The sequence below is a fragment of the Triturus cristatus genome, chromosome 11 (genome assembly GCF_964204655.1).
Source record: "Triturus cristatus chromosome 11, aTriCri1.1, whole genome shotgun sequence".
NCBI classification, from domain to species: domain Eukaryota; kingdom Metazoa; phylum Chordata; class Amphibia; order Caudata; family Salamandridae; genus Triturus; species Triturus cristatus.
Window position 1 is genome coordinate 853,614,431 of NC_140594.1, and position 17,914 is coordinate 853,632,344.

At 43.3% G+C, this 17,914-nt stretch overlaps 1 protein-coding gene across 2 annotated transcripts in view; it reads left to right on the plus strand.

Annotated features, from left to right (window-relative positions):
- LIMS2 (LIM zinc finger domain containing 2) overlaps positions 1-17,914 on the plus strand; it is a 229,914-nt gene that overhangs the window by 22,126 nt on the left and 189,874 nt on the right. The window contains exons 1-2 of one of the 2 annotated variants that reach the window (XM_085634660.1): positions 13,099-13,605; positions 16,936-17,095. In XM_085634660.1, the coding sequence (XP_085490786.1) occupies positions 13,487-13,605; positions 16,936-17,095 (279 nt within the window). In that variant the 5' untranslated portion in view covers positions 13,099-13,486. Of the gene's footprint in view, positions 1-13,098; positions 13,606-16,935; positions 17,096-17,914 lie in introns of those variants that run through there. The other variant, XM_085634662.1, reaches the window with a different exon arrangement.

A 17,914-nucleotide genomic window follows, 5' to 3' on the forward strand; every position in this document is an offset into this window, starting at 1 on the left:
TTGGTTAAGTGAATGGTAATCTCCTCTAGAGAACACACACCAGAGATTCCTGTCACTGTGTAGATTATGGTAATTTTAGGGCCTGAAGAATCGCCACTTAATCTTTTTGACTGACTCTGCGAGAAACATGTTGACGCATTAAAAATCCACTAAACTATCTAGGAACATTATATCCTTCGATAGTAAACCACCATTTTAACTAGACAAGTGAGCTCATTCATTAAAATCTCTTGTTCCTGAGTCTCATTTGCTCTATTTTAATACACTTTTTTCTTCACATCTAAGTTTCACCAATCTACACCACTAGCCACACACCCTCACTTAATCAAACAGCAGTTTGTTAAAAGATCTCCGGCAGGAGCCCCTTTGCGGGTGCCCGTTTGGCATTGCAGCGCTGGCCTGACGAACTTGCCAGTGATGAAGCATGACACCCATTTGGGTGTATGAGGGCTCTTGCTCCTATTGGAGCTTATTCCCACTCTAATAAACTGTACCTATACCCACTCTTTAATAGGAACTGCATACTCATGTTGGATCATGGAATTTTACCTTATATTCATATATTATGGGATCTCACTGATACTGAAATACTTCTTACGGAGCACAGTAAGAGCTCCCATTATCTGGAGCCCATTGCGAACAGATCTGATGCTTGCTGCAGAAGGGAAGGGAACCCATGATGAAACATACCATCATTGTTGGGTGAGGTATAATGTCCGAAATAAGGATTATTGGAATTTCCGTGAATCCCTTTCTGGTCAGGTTCTCTCTACTGTCTATTTCATTATAATAAGCTAAAACCAAAAGTAAATTACAAGTATCTCAATACATATAAATAAAGCCATTCAAATAAATCCTCCAAGCTATATATATATATATATATATATATATATATATATATATATATATATATATATATATATATATATATATATATATATATATATATATTATCTATCTATCTATCTATCTATCTATCTATCTATCTATCTATCTATCTATCTATCTATCTATCTATCTATCTATCTATCTATCTATCTATCTATCTATCTATCTATCTATCTATCTATCTATCTATCTATCTATCTATCTATCTATCTATCTATCTATCTATCTATCTATCTATCTATCTATCTATCTATCTATCCATACATACATACATACATACATACATACATACATACATAAACACACACCTGCTGGCAGTTGCCAGTAGGTAGTTATAGTTAGGACCTCGATTCCATAGGAAAAGCAATTTTTGACTTGCTTATAACTTTGATGCAGTTTGACGGATCCTCACGAAATGTTCAAAAACAAAGTGGCATGGTTTGTCTAGAATTGCCTGGAAAGTTTCGAAGTGAACCGTCAAGCGGGGGCGGAGAAAAAGGGGGTGTAAAAATTTTAGTTTCCCATGCAATTTTCCGTAGGGATTTTAAACTTAACTACAGCCTGAACTACTGAACAGAATTACACCAAATTTGGTAGAGATGTAGCTCTTGGTCCAGAAAGAGACCTCTTTGTAATTTGGTGTACATCCGTTCAGTAGTTGCGGCATTATTAAAGGAAGAACAAAATTGTATATCTTGGGATGCGACCCTCCGCGGATCTGAGACATCTCATTCATGCCGTGATCTGATTGACTGCCAACACTCCAACCAGGAAGTGTTGGCTGCCATTTTGGACTCTGACTCAGCCGAGGCCCCTAAACAGTACGTAAAAAAAGAGAAAGGTGCAGGGTAGGAATATCCTGACCTTCTAGGCGTGGTAGTGGAATCCCCCAGAGACACCGCCAGTGGAAAAAAGCATTTTTGTTCAATTTTGCCGCAAAGTCGCCTCCCCGGGGCAGGCCCTGCAATAAGAAAGGAGGAGAGCTGCACGCCCCCCCCTCCTGGAGCCATTAATATCCTAAGGTGCCCACCCTTGGGACATAGTAGTTTTCTGTCGCTTGGCGGGAGCTATGACAGCTCCTGCAGAGCAAGAGCAAAAACAGTAAGTCTGCTTCCAGAGGGCAGGAGCAGGAAAACTGCACCTGCACCCTTGGAATTTGAGTTTTCGTCTTTTTTCCTGCCCACAAAAATGTGGCTGACTTCTTTCAGAGGTTTTGGATGTATTCTTTGAAAACGTTGCCTATTCTGAATCCTTGTTATTTTGAAAGCTCTCGGGTTTTAGGTCTTCCTTACAACTTGAACTTTTCAACCAGTCTGCCACAAATTTGGCATGTTCAACTAGTGAATTTTAAAAACAGGCGCTCCAAAGTTTGGTACTAATTAGGCAACATGGGGCAAAATTATCAAGTGGGGTGGGATTTCCCATGTAGTGAGTTTTTAGGTTTTTAGGACTGGCAAGAGACAGCTCTGTCTCTTTTGTTCGATCTAATACAGTTAGCTCAGAAAATGAGGAATTGGACTTGGATAATCTTAATCACCAATTCCATGAACTAGAACAGCAGTGGAAGATTTTATCTTGGGCATCAGATTTACAGTTTCTTTTGTTTTTATGATTTGCATGTAGTGATGTATAGTTCACGCCGATCTTTTGCCTGCACCATAGAATCCAAAACGTAGCATCTAAATTGAAAAGTCATGTCGCTGGTTCTGTAATTCAGTAATTTTTGCATACTGATTTTGCATATGCAGACTGGTATAGCAAGAATGATATAATTCCCTCCTGATTGGTTGAAAATAATTGAAACAAATCTATTTCCTATGATCAAATCCATTTGGGATACTGGATAACTATAGATCATTTGACAACTATTTGGGAATATTTTCATAGTACTTTAAGCAAGGTTCATTACATTTGATGAAAGTGACTAGTTCTAGTTCCCTGATATGTCCACCCCTTGTAGAATCAGTTTCATGCCAGAGGTAAGAGCCTTGTAGGTAGAGAGACTTCTTAGCACTTGCCTTTAGCCCATTTACAAGGATTTATGTGATAAGGTAAATATGCAGTCTATCAAAAAAAGCACTGTATTAGGAGATTCAGAGACTCATTTGCATAACTGAATAAAACTCCTGTTTTCACAACGCATTGTGAGTAGGAAATGCCCCATGCTTAAGACAGACATTTGACCAATCACTTACACTCCTGTATTTAAAACCGGGCATCACTTGCCTGCCAGCAAACTGCCAGAGAACGCTCGTCTGCGGCTTAGAAGGCAGTGTGAGTGGATAATCAGCCCTGCAAGTGATGTGTAACAAATCATAGCATGACAGAGACCTACCTGCCTGTTGTGAGCCATTTACTAATGGATTGCATTATGCGACAATGGCCGTTCCCCACTTTTACTTTCAAAAGGGCATTTCGTCATTGATATTCAGACATCAGTTTGCTCGAAAAAACGGTGGCACCATGAAGAACAGGAGAAATTGACATATTGGAAAATATTAATCTTTCCTCGTAAGACTTTGAATACATCTCGAGTTAGGCCATCTCGGTAAACCTTTGGCGGTGAATGGCTCTAGTAAACACCCAGGATCTCTGCCTCACATTTTTTCCATTGTATTTTGGCAAATTGAGTTCTAGACTGCTATAATTCAATGGCAGTAATCGGTGAGAAGATTGCATTAATAGCGTCTAAAAATATGAATAGGTTCAAACATTATCAGCAGTCCTGATCTTGATTTAGAAATTCTTGAAACTAACAATACTTTAGTGTTTTGTCACATTGACTAATAATGTGAATCAGTGTTTGAAAGAGTATCATCATTTAGTCTACCCTTTATGATTAATTTGGACATAAAGGATTGGCAAGCAAAAAACTTTTTTAATAAATAATTTCAGGTTTCTGTACTTTGATAGCTGTGAGGGCTTATGGTGAAATTGGGGACATTTTAGTATAGATGAAGGACAGTTGGATAACTTTTTTCCTGTCTGATTTGTCTTGTGTACTGTTGGCACAGCAAAGCCCTTCGCATGGTCATGGACATGCGCCCCTGCCATGAGTCGCCCAGCTACAACTATATCTGGATCCCTGGCGCTTATGTTAGAAGTCATGTCCGAACATGGATCATTGCATGTGGCCATGACATAGGCCCGCGTCATGGATTGTGGCGTTGTTGGACTGGGAGGGGCACCTAAAGCGATACCCTCATAGAGATGCAAGTTTACTGCCTTTGCCAGTAGTTAAGTAGCTTTTGTGCAGTGTCGTAGCATACCCGGTAGTGATCGGAATGACTAAACAGGCATTTTTTGGTCGAGCCTGGGCAGCACATGCACTGCGAGGCATGCTGTATTCGAGTATGGACTTGAAGTCCTGCCCGCTCTCCGCCCTATTCCCAGGAGTAGCCGAGCGCTCTAAAAATACACTGTAACATAACATAACATTTGTCATTGGCTTGTGTCATTGTCCATCGTAAATGCTGGATTCTGATTTGTTAATAGGCTTCTTAGTCCCTGCTTAGTACTACCTTGTCTTCATTTGTAACCTCCCATGAGGACTGGCCCTTTTACTTTTGTTGTTACACTGTATGTCTTATTTAGTCTAAGCACTATTTTCTTTAATGAGTTGCTCCTTCTGCAGGCACGTCATGCTTTCCTGCAACATTCACTTTCCATGCAGCCTGGACAATGGCGGCCTCTTCTTTGAAATGAAATAGGTCTCATATTCACAAGAGTTTGAGCTAATGCCATTGTAAATGACAATGTCTTTTATTTATGTGTTAATTATCAAAAACGATAAATAAAAGGCATTGTTATTTACAATGCCAACAGCTTAAACTCTCACAAATGCGAGACCTATTGCATTTCAAATGCTTGTTATCTGTGTCATTGCAGTGAGGCCTACAGGTCAGAGGAGTTGCCTTCAAGTTAGCCGTGGCTGCACCAATCATGATCTGTTTTTGCTGGTGACGGGAGGGCTGGCTGCCGTGGTGACCTGCGAGTGCCCACACCTCGCCTGAAGCATCTGAACCTGTACAATCGCCACGTACCTGCGAGAGCGATCAGAGGAACTTACCATGACACCTAAGGGAGCGCCGAAGATGACCATCTGCAGCCTCTGCAAAGCCAGAGCACTGCTGCTGCAGAACTCCAGGATGTCCATGAGTTCGGTAGAGCAACACTGATCCCAGGGCCGAAGGGCCCAGGGGAACTTGTTCTGCCTTTATAGCGCTGTAGGTGCTGGAACACTTTTGACTTTGGAGGAGTTGGAGGAAGACTCCTAAGACTCAGACTGATAGTTGGGCCTAACCTAAATTTCATCTATGGTGAATGTGGAATAACCATTACCAAAAGAGAGGGAAGGGAGATTTATGGACCTGCCTACCTTACACTAGAGTACTGACCCCAGGAGATCTGTGTGTTTTATTTGAGTATGTTAATTGGGCTGGAATACGCGCTACAACGCTGATTTGTTAAAGCTCCTGGTTGGGTAAATAACGTTATGTGTGCTCCAGGGGTGGCGTCTTCATTCTTGACGTCAATTGGAACAAGGGGGACACACCCAGTGTGGGAAGTGCAACTATATACTTATTTGAGTATGTCACATCTCACTTTGTGTTGGTATATAAATACTCCTTTTCTAGGTCGAAATGTACCAGACAGCACAGCTGTCTGGTTTGCTTACTGCTTTTTATGGGCATTCTGAAAGCTTCCCTGGGAATGTATTCCACCCGTTGCTTACCATTGGTTTTGTGGTTTGTAACTCACATTTTCTTGCTTTCTGTTTGCTGGCTTTATTTCTTTTAGGCTGTCCAGCTTGAGTTTGTCCCTTCTGTTGTCCATACCTTATTTACTGTATCCTTCTGAGTGCTCCTTCTCTGTAAACAGGCCTTTAAATCTTCTTCTTATTTTTTCACATTTGCTGTTCATTCAAAGACAGAGGTCAAATGTCAGATTCTGTACCCGAGGGAGCTTGGTGTTTACTTTTCTTTCTCTGACTTGAAAGTGAAGGAATTTATGTGACAATCCTGCTGGAATCGAAAGGCTTTCTTCTAGCACACAACAACAAGCATTGGCATAGCCAATAGGTCTCGCTTTTGGGACCTTATAAGTGAATAGCCATGCAACATTTGATGTTGTTTAATGTAGGATATTGTGCTGGATAATTAAACATTTATAATGTCCCAAATGCGACACCTATTGGCTATGCATTGGGGGGCCTTATAAGTGTTTAGGTAGAGCTATTGACTTTGGCATGGTTTTTAAGCTGCTCTGTAGAGAAGTGTGGCTGCTGTGCAGCATGCTGAGAAGTTGTAATTAAAAAGTGTAAGAAGCACTGAGTGATGCTGTGGTGTCGTTGAGTGATGCTGTGGTGTCGTTGAGTGATGATGTGCTGGCCCTGAGTTATGATGTGCTGGCCCTGAGTTATGCTGTGGTGGCGTTGAGTGATGCTGTGCTGGCCCTGAGTGATTCTGTGGTGGCCCTGGTGGCCCTGAGTGATGCTGTGGTGGCCCTGAGTGATGCTGTGGTGGTGCTGACAGATGCTGTCGTGATGCTGATTGATGCTGTTGCGCTGCTGAGTGATGCTGTGGTAGTGCTTAGTGATGCTGTGGTGAAGTTGAGTGATCCTGTGGTGACCCTGAGTGGTCCTGTGGTGACCCTGAGTGAATCTGTGGTGGTGCTGAGTGATGCTGTGGAGGTGCTGAGTGATGCTGTGGTGAAGTTGAGTGATCCTGTGGTGACCCTGAGTGATCCTGTGGTGACCCTGAGTGAATCTGTGGTGGTGCTGAGTGATGCTGTGGTGGTGCTGAGTGATGCTGTGGTGGTCCTGAGTGAAGCTGTGGTGGTGCTGAGTGACACTGTGGTTGTGCTGAGTGATGCTGTGGTGGTGTTGAGTGATGCACGTGTGGCCCTGAGCGATATGTTGTGTGCTTGAATGACGCTGTTGTGGTGCTGAGTGTTGCTGTAGTTGGGCTGTGTGATGTTGTGGTAGCGCTGAGTGATGTTGTGGTGCCCCTGAGTGATGTTGTCGTGGTGCTAAGTGATGCTGTCGTGGTGCTGAGTGATGCTGTCGTGGTGCTGAGTGATGCTGTCGTGGTGCTGAGTGATGCTGTTGTGGCGTTGAGTGATGCTATGGTAGCGCATAGTGATGCTGTGGTGGTACTCAGTGATGCTGTGGTGTTTTTGAGTGATGCTGTGGTGGCGCTGAGTGATGCTGTGGTGGCGCTGAGTGATGCTGTGCTGGCTCTGATTGATGCTGTGGTTGCGCTGAGTGATGCTGTGGTGATGCTGAGTGATGCTGTGGTGTTGCCGAGTAATGCTATGGGTTTGCCAGTTACAGTGGTAAAGAACTCCCTCCAAAAGAAACAGATAATTTAAAGAGAATAAAGGAGCGAGAGAATTAGATAAGTGGAAATAGAGAAAGAGAGTGCGAAAAATACAATGGGTGGGAAAAGAGAGAGTGCAAAACGGTGCTGGGGAGTACTGTTTTGGTGCGCGCGCTGTAAGGGTGTCCCCAAACCATTGAAATTGTCAATTAAAATATTTTAAAACAGACGCAAAATAAAAACCGTGCAGGAGAATAAGCTAATCCTAATATTATGTTTAGGCACACGCTGTGCATGAGTGAATAACCAATGCTGATGTGGTTAATTTAAATATTTTAAAACAGACGCAAAATAAAGGACGTGCGGGAGTCAGTAAGCTAATAATAATATCATTTTTGAGACACACGCCGTGCATAAGTGAAATATCAATGCTAATGTGAATGTTATGCTGTCAACTGGCACCATATCATGAACGGCTAGTCCAGCCAACGCTACCAAGAATTCTAGGAATTGTAGGTCCTCAACATGGTTAGTAATGCTGTTTGAGCACTGAGCCAGTTATGTCCACCCCCAAATTTCAGCCATTGACATGCAGAAGACCTCTGTTGTGCTATGAAAAACAACTTGTGAAACATACATTTTAAAATATGGCCTTGTGGATTGCACTTGAAAAACCTAAATCACTTCACCTCATAAAGCTCATGGGAGAGCTATCTGATTGCGTTCAAGAATTTGCTTATCGTTTAGTCATGCTACTCTATAACTATGAACCTTTTATTTTACATTTCTAGCTCATTTATAACCCCGATGCACATAATAAAAACTAAGTTTCAAAAAATCTCACCTAAAAACTGCAGAACTTTAAAGGAGTGTTATTTGTAAATCCTTTAATCTGCATTTCATTTTAAAAGTGCCAGCCGCCTTCGGCTTTAAACAATAAACTGTTTATCGTTCTTGTCTTTATTTATGGACTACCGCTCACCGGTACTAAAAATTTGTTTTACAGACGTTATTACTTTCTAAGCAAGTTGCTTAGACTTTTTAGGAATTTTACGAAATGATTTCACGGTTCTCACAGAGTATGTGAGGAGAGACCGTCTAAAAAAGTGACGGCAGCCCAGCACTTGGCTGAACATGGTTGCGCAGTAGCCTACAAAGGGGAGAAAGGGCCCTTCAACAAAACAATACTGCTGACTATGCAACGTGGTGGTAAAAAACACATGGGCAAAACTCAGTCCCAGAGTATTCAAAAATATACTGCAATGCATTGAGAAACATCAGCAGCACAAATTCAGCCCGGTGACTGACGAGGAGGGAGGGGGAGAAGGGAGGGGGTAGTGAGAGCAGAGAGCGTGGTGAGAGCAGAGAGCGTGGTGGTAGAAAACATGGGCTAAACTCAGTCCCAGAGTATTTAAAAATATACTGTAATGCATTAAGAAACATCGGAAGCACAAATTCAGTTACACCAGACTTCCATCAATGACTGCTCCAAGTTAAAATAATTATTTGGTGCGCGCGCTTTAAGGGTGCCTGCAAACAATGCGCAGTAGTGATGGTAGGATTGGAGGTTGGGAGCACAATGGGAGGCCTGCCGATGGACTGAGCCGGAGAGGGGGCCACCAAGTGTGCACCGGGACTCGGGAGGGGCACAAATGGTGCAGCAATATCACGGATGCCGGCAGCTTCCCACGGACCCTTGAGGGTCATGTTATGTGCATCATGGAATTTCCTTCCATCATAGATCACGGCTCTTACAAGTGTGGTATTCCGGGGCATATAGTTTAAACCTGTAAAAGCAACTTCTTGAAGGCTCCTCCACAAATGGCCACGAAAGGGCACAAACTGGCAACAAGCAACCAAAAAAAGGTGTTTTTGAGAGTATAAGTGTGCATTTGGTTTAGTTAAAGGGGTGTTTCACTAGTGCATGGTGCATATCCTTTTCAGTGCTTTTTGTAATTTTGGAGAATAAAAAGCGAGTGATGTGTACAAAGTTCTTAAAACCTGGAGTAAAATATCCCCATCATGCACAACCCATTAAGACAGCTGTCTTTGCCCTTCTCTTCACAGACCGATGTTCCGCCGTTTTTTTTATTTTTGTTTATCTTTGTAAACTGGTGCATTCCGTTTGGAGTGGTAAGGTAAAAAAAATAATAATAATTTAAAAGTGCATTTTACATAGGGAGCGATCAAGAGCAAATGGCTGCTGCCAGGCCCTCACAAAATTGTAGATGTTAAAAAAAATGTTTATGGACCGCAACGGGAGAGGTGAGGGGCAATGGAGGCGTTGGTGGGGGAGAAGTCAACAGAGACGAACAATGTTGAGTGGGCGGGTGAGCGACCGAGGAGCCTGAGGCGGGGGAGGAATATTAAAATGGAAGCGACTTGGGAAGCAAAGGATGAGGTGGGGGCTGGGTGTGGGACCCGCTCTATACAGTGCGGTTGTTTACGCTTCGGTTCCCGTCCGGCTGAGGTTTGCTGAGAGGCGAGGCACACGCGCGTGCGGGAAGAGGGGTTAAGGAGGAAAGAAGAAAGATGGGCTGGGGATGAAGGCATTGATTTATGTCCAAATGCTTGCGAGGCTGCAAGGACGAGGCGCGCATGCTTGGGAGAGCGAGAGGAAAGCCAGATGGCGCCTCTGCTCGTGCCTGTGCGCGTAACCGCATGCTCTATGCCACCCAAAAAGCTGTGGTCGGCTTTTTAAAGCCCACTCACTAAATGTCTCGCCAGAGGAGCGCATGCACCTGCTCAGGCGAGACCTAAAAATGAACTGTGCTCACATTTCAAAATATATCACTATTAGGAAAATAAAAATCAAGTTACTTTTTTTGTAATTCTGAAGTGTGTTGAAAATAAATATTTTAATATGATCAAAACACATCAGTACACTAGGTGATTTCCATATCGCTTGCGTGTTGTATACTTTTATCAGTAAAACTGTATCTCTGTGCAAATATAGTGATCATTGCACTTGAAAATGTGTTGTCTGTAATGGCAGTGCGCTACCACACCAAGTATACTCCACTTTACCCCACTACTCTCTACTCTGCACCTCTCCACACTATCCCACTCCACACTACACCACTCCACTCTATTCCACTTCACTGTACGCTGCTCTACTCTACTTTGCACCAATCTACTCTATGCCCCTGCACTCTGACCCACTCTAGTATGCTATACACCACTGCCCTCTTCGTCACTGCACTCTACACCACTCTGCTCTGCGGCTGCAACACCCTACACGAGTGTACTCTACACCATTCTACTCTACCCCACATTGTTCCACTCTGCACCACTGCTCGCTATGCCACTCTACTCAACACCACTGCACTCTATGCCAATGTACTCTTCGTCAATCTACTATACACCACTGCACTCAATGACAGTCTACTCTGCAACGCTGCACTTTCTGCCGTTGATCTCTACGCCACTCAACTCTGTGCCAATGCACTCTACACCACTACACTCTATGCCACTCTACTCTGCATCATACCACTCTACCCAACTGCACTTTACCCTGCATCACTCCACTCTGCACTACTGCACTCTACGCCACTCTGCTCTGCAACACTGCACTCTTTACCTCTGAATTTTACGCCACTCTACTCTGCACCACTACACTCTATGCCACTGCACACTACCCTGCGCCACCATACTGCACGCTATGCCAGTGAACTGTATACCACTACACTTTACACCACTCTACTGTGTATTGCTCCAATCTACATCACTGCAATCTAAGCCAATCCACTCTGATTTACTCTGCACCATTGCACTCTATGGCACTCTACTCCATGCCACTGCACTCTATGCCACTTCAATCAATTCTGAAACCATCTACTATATGGCACTGCACTCTGGGCCACTCAATTCCACTCTGCACTATTTCATTTTACATCACTTCACTGTACACCACTGCAATCTATCCAGTGCCACTCCACTCTACTCTTTACCACTGCACTCTATGCCAGTTTACTCAAAGCCATTGCATTCTACGCCAGTGCACTGTAAGCCACTATACTCTATGCCACTGCACTCTACACCATTGCAATCTACTTCACTGATTTCTTTGCCACTCTATTTTACTCTGCACCACTGTACTCTATCTCACTAGTTTCTCTGCGCCCCTGTATTGTACGCCATTGCACTCTACAACACTTTACTCTGCACCACTGGACTTTATGCCACTGCACCACTCTACATCAATGCACTCCACAACACTGCAGGCTATCCCAATCCACTCTACCCCTCTCGACTCTACTCTATGCCAATGCACTCTACTGTACTATTTACCACCGCACTCTACACCACTCCAGTCTAGGCCACTCCACTCTAAGCCACTTCACTCTAATCTGAAACAATCTACTTTACGCCACTGCACTCTGTGCCACTGCTCTTACGCCACTTCATTGCACACTGTGCCACTCTATCCCACTCTACTCTACACCACTCTACTCTTCGCGACTGTGCTCTATGCCACTCACTGCCACTCAGCCACTCCACTCTGACACTCTGTGCCACTGCACACGGACATGAAATGGTTGATTTATGAAGTAAATAAAAAGTAAGTCAGCCTGCCACATCTCTAGTTTACTATTGTGAAATTAAACACGAATTCCAATGAAAAATAACTTTTACTTCCCTGTCGAATGTCCAGTCTGTAAGCCCACTGATTAAAAACAACATGTTTTGAAGAGGCAGGGCATGTGCTCTCTAGCCTAGACCTAAAAACAACAACTACTTCCCCTTTCAAATTCATTCTCATAATTCGATCCCTGCTCTAAACTCTACTAAACATGCTGGAAATCAAGAGCACAAACTTCACATAACTGATGCACAAGAAGGAAAAAAACACTTATTACTAGTCTACTTACTATTAACCGCTAACCTTGGGTTCCGGAGTAGCATACTACTCCCTGCAAAGCACACAACGCCTCGTCAGGGGTAGTAAGCGTTCTGTAAATGCAATTTGCGATTACAATTGCAACAGCAGACCAATGAATGAAGACGAATGACGATGAATGAAGAGGGTTACCCGAAAGCCTGTTACTAAGTATATTATACATATCATTTTAGTATACCCAAAATGTTTTTGAGTAGCCAAACTTAAAAAGGCAGACCTACTGGCTTTTTCAGTGCTAGTTCTGATCAATATTGCTGGTGTAATTTTGCTTCACTCTACCAAAGATGGGCCCGATACTCACAGCGCCTCCAGCCTCACTCATATGGCATCGTGGCCCTAAACAGGAAGGTACAGAGATTCGGCGGGGTTTGTCCATTCTGAGGAACCACAAATTGAGACACACCCACTTGTTAATAATGCTGTACATCCAACCCGTTTATTCTGTCTGTCGAATTTTGGCATTCTGGGATTGAAGAGGCTGACGGTGTTAAGCTGTAGTCACGCACCAGCATGACATGCCATGGCGCAGGACATTATGTCTTCTCATGTGCTATTGGTGCCGTAGTGCTGGTGGTCGAGATTGTAAGCATGTTTAAAAATGAGCGTCTAATTGTGTCTATGGGGATTCCTATCTGTTTTGGACTACCCTGTGCCACTCTCGCAATGCTTGGAGCAAGAGGTGTATGTGCGATGTGTTTTCACACTCGACTTCTAAGTTCTGGAACTTTAACTTTTAATTGTTCGAACTTGTGCATGTTGTGTTTTTCTACTAAGAGTGTTCCTGTCATTAGACGACCATTTTGCCAAGTGCGGCTGCATCAACGCCCTTCCTGTCCAATCCCCTCTGGACCAAGTGAAACAAGGCGGGAGGGGCGCCGAGCACGAGCATGCCGGGCCGCTCATGACTGCGGCTGTGTTCGGTCCCGGCTGCAGCCAGCCATGGGCGGCGGAATGCCGGGCTGGAATGCCAGCTATGTGACTTTTGTTCCCATTCAGAGCCAGGGATGCCAGGCTAGCGGGCTCCCGGAGCCATGCTTGTGTGTTTAGGAGTGGGTGAGTGGAGGGGCGCGCGCTCCATGTATGTTAAGGAGGGCAGTAGCTGCAACGCAGGCTCCTGGGAACGGGATAGAGAGGCGGACGAGAAGAAGGTTATCCCAGGACCCCAGCTGCTTCTCGTCGCTCTCAAGGGAGGTCCACGAGGGAGGGTCTTTTTAGCTTGGAGATCAGATAGTTGGCTCTCCCCTCCTCACCAGGCCTGCCTTCATAGGAGCGACCTCAAGAAGCGAACTCCGCCGGCCGGAAATTGTTCATTAATGGTGCTGCGCCGTAGCCACCGCTGGCCGCTGCAGTAAACTCTGGCAGCCCCACCCTTAGAGCCATGGCTAGTACCAGGCTGCGGGCGCTGACCTTCTCCGAGCTCTACCGCAGGAGGCAGGACCGACTGAGCGCCACGCGCTCGCTCGTGGAGGCAGACCTGCTCACAGTGGAGATGCCAGGGTAGGTCTGGAGTGGAAAGGATAGTTGGGTGTGATTTCCTGTTGTTTGTGTGGTTCTTTGGAAGGGATAGCGTATGTGCCAAGCAGGGGACAAAAGCAGGAAACCAAGCAGGCAAGAGCCTGCCAGGTGCCTTCTCAAGCAGCCATTCACTTGTGTGGAACTCTCTCCCCCAATACCACAGCCTCCCTCACCACATTTCCTTGCTACCTTCCCTTCCCATGTGCGTGCCAATCCTCCCAAAATTACATTTCCCTTCTATCAACTTTACCACCCTCTTCGCATATATCTCCTTTCACAACTTTACCACCCTCCGCATATATCTCCTTTCACAACTTTACCACACTCTTCGCATATATCTCCTTTTACAACTTTACCACACTCTTCCCATATATCTCCTTTCACAACTTTACCACACTCTTCACATATATCTCCTTTCACAACTTTACCACACTCTTCCCATATATCTCCTTTCACAACTTTACCACACTCTTCCCATATATCTCCTTTCACAACTTTACCACACTCTTCCCATATATCTCCTTTCACAACTTTACCACACTCTTCCCATATATCTCCTTTCACAACTTTACCACACTCTTCCCATATATCTCCTTTCACAACTTTACCACACTCTTTCAATATATCTCCTTTCACAACTTTACCAGACTCTTCCCATATATCTCCTTTCACAACTTTACCACACTCTTCGCATATATCTCCTTTCACTACTTTACCAGACTCTTCCCATATGTCCCCTCTGACATCATGGCTATCTCCAAATTTTGCAGATCCTAATTATGCTTTTGCAGTTTCCTGTTGGTGTTATAAATTATTTTTAGATTTCATTTACAGGTTCTTCTCTAATTGTAATAGAAGCCTCAAATACCCCTGGCATCTGGTTCATGCTATATACAATTCTCAGCTGATAACAAAATCATTGACATGCCATTTAGTGAGAGAAAGGGTGACTGAATGATGTATAGTTTATTTCCGCTATCTTCCACACTCCCTTTATAGCCCATAGTGTGCGTCTGACCCGTTTGCCTACTGGTCAAGGTATGAATATTTTATTTATTTTTTATTAGAAACAGTCTGCTTGGAAAAGTGGCCAGTTGAAAGGATCACTCCTTTCATTTGTCAACACTTAAGATTTAGGGCCTGATTACGATATTTGCAGTCAGGGTTACTCCTTCACACACGTGACGGATATCTCGTCCGCCACATTACAATTCCATTATATCTTATGGAACTTGTATTACAGCGGATGCTGTCACGTATGTGATGGAGTATCCCATCCGCCAAGATCGTTATCAGGTCCTTAGTTCCTTGCGTATACCCTGAACTATGGGCCAGGTAATTAAAGCATCTATCTAGTGGAAGACTTCAGTTTACTCGGTCATTCAATGTGGAGGTGTTTTCTTGGGAACCAAGCATCGAGGAGTCGGTGCTCTAGTCCTGTCAGCAATTCAAAAGTCTTCTGTCGCTTCACAGAATCAGGATAATGCTGCGAGGCAGTCCTAGATTTTAAGGTGCTTCAGATAAAAGGATTGACACTTGCAAAGTTTCCAGATCTGCATGAGACCATGGAAGGAAACTTCAGCCCCAAGCCATAAATAATTTCTTGAAGAACTTATTTATTGCCTGGGTCCAAAGTAGAAATACTTAATAGCTTCGTGTAAAAGTTTTTCGGTGATGTAGGACATTTGTTTTCAGAGTTGGGCTATTTTGAAAGGGACATCGGTTTCAGAGAGGACCCAAAAAGTGGCTGATGTTGTAGTGGAGAGTGCTGATGGTGAGTGACAAAGGACTGTGTTGAGGGTAGATTTGATATGAAGCCGAGTGAATCTTGGGAGGCCAGCCTCTTACGGCATTTCCGGAATCAGTGTTTAGAAAGGAGGAGGGCCTCTCTATGGGCGGAGGTAGATTGAGTACTGAGATGACATACTAATACTTTTTACATATTTTTGATGTGAGCTTACAGGGAAAGGTTAGAGTTTATGTGAAAATCGAATTCTAGGAGGGCAGGGGTCATAGCTGACCTACTCTCTGCAGGCTTAACCGGTCCATTACTCCAATTGTATTGTTTATTAATCTATTTTGTTTGTTTGATTCGGCTCCCCAGCGATCACCTTTCTTAGAGGTATTAGCTATACTGTATAAATGCAATCAGTAATATTAACTCGAGTCAGTAGAGTCAAATTATGTTAGAGAAATTTATATTTCTAGAGACTATTCAGGATGAAATGTTACATTTTTATTCCACTTCTTCTGTAAATGTGTTGTATTGTCTTTTCGGGTTTCACAGCCTGCGCTGTGCTTGAGAAATCTATTGTTTTTAATATAAACTTAGAAGTAACTTGCATCCTGCCTCCTCTCTTTCCTGGCTTCTCATTGGTTCCTGTGCGTGCCACTCACCTTTCCTCCATTTCTATTGGCTGTAGCATATTTTCCTGCATTTACTAATGCTTGTTTCTCGTCTGCTTCTCTTATTAGTTTCCCGCTGCCGAAATATTGTTAACATCCGTTTTTGTGTAACTATATTTTCATAAAGGTTTGCCTTTTACTATTGCAGCATATTTATATAACAATTTATCACCTGGAGAGATAAAGTGATTTACATAGAATCACAGGATGTTGCGCGGCGCAACCGAGACTTGAACCGGTATCTCCAGCTCTCGAGACAGCAGCTCTGGCCGCTGTGTCATATGCTCTCCATGTTATCTGTCAGGGAGCTCTTTCCTTCTCCCGGACAATGATTGATGAAAACAGCTCTTCATTCATTACATAGGCGAAACCTATGTATTACCAATGCTTGTTAATATTGCAATGCATTAGATTAAACAATCATTTTATGTAAGCAAGTGCCTTAGCTACATCAAGGTCAAGGAAGTATTATTGTTTATTTAATGGACAATTTGAATTGAATGTTGCCACTGAGTGCATATTTGACTTTGCTACTTCTAATAACAAGGTAGGTAGTGTGTACAATATTCAACTTACAGCAGAGATTCCTCCTTCAAGGTATGTCCAACAATCATTTACGCAGCACGAGAATTAACAGAAGGTACTGCTAAAATTACTCAAAGTACAAAACATGATTCCCAAAAGATGCTACATCTCTTTTGCTGTTTGCAGCCTGCACGTTCTCTGTCATTTTAATTCACTTCAGCCTTAGACTTTTTTTGACTGTACCAGAAACACTTTTTCAATGCGCTCTGAGCTACTCTCTGGTGTGTAGCGCTGTAAACGTGCAGCAAGCGAATTTTAAAAAGCAACTTATTTTTGTTGTTTGCGCTGTGCCATAACTAATGTGATATTTTCTTTTCACAGTAACATGGCCAATGCTTTGGCCAATGCAGTCTGTGAGCGATGCCGTGCTCGATTTGACCCTTCGGAAAGAATTGTGAACAGCAACGGAGAGCTGTACCATGAGGATTGCTTCGTGTGTGCCCAGTGCTTCCGCCAGTTCCCGGAAGGGCTGTTCTATGAGGTGAGGAGGGTGTTTCTTGGATTTTATCATTTTTTGCCAACAAAGGGAATGTCTTTAAAGCAGGTCAGTGCTCTTTCAAGTGGTCATGTTTGACTACCTGAGCATGTTAGAAATGACAAGTAAGGAAAAACAATAGCAATTGATCTAATGCTTACTAGCATGTACCACCCGAACCTCTGTCATTTTCATCCTCCAGCTTTGTGCTGTCTCACAGTCGAATGCTTTGTTGTCATGAAGTCCATTTCCTGCTTTAAATCCATGGATTCTAAGAAGGTAATGGACGTCTGGTGGACTGTAGATGCTCTCTATCATTAACACCACTCGCTATTTCGGAAAAGGTTAGAGTTTACTATAAAAGGCATAAACCAGTCCAAACTCTATGAAATGACTCGGGCAGGAAGCCAACTGCAATAAGTAAGTCAGCCAAACATCAATCATTAGGCAAATATTTGAAATACTTGGAAAGAATAGCTAAATATTTTAAAACTTATGTCTGGGAAACTTTACATTATGATTTCACTTTGAGACAGGCATGCCACACAAATCCAACAGAGTTCATTGCCTGAATTACCATGAAAATAAAATAATGTAGAGCAGTGGATAAGATCTTCATTGGACATCAGTAAAAAAGTTTGACGATGTTCCGCAGAGTTAAATTCAACAGCAATTGAACATCCTTGGGACGGGAGCCAGTGAGCTATACCTATTAAGGAATTTATTGAGTGATATACTGTAAAGAGTTCGTGTAAATAGTGTACAGTCTTAGAGAAAAGTATATAAATATGTATTTGGTATTTGTAAAGCGTGAATCTAGCTCAA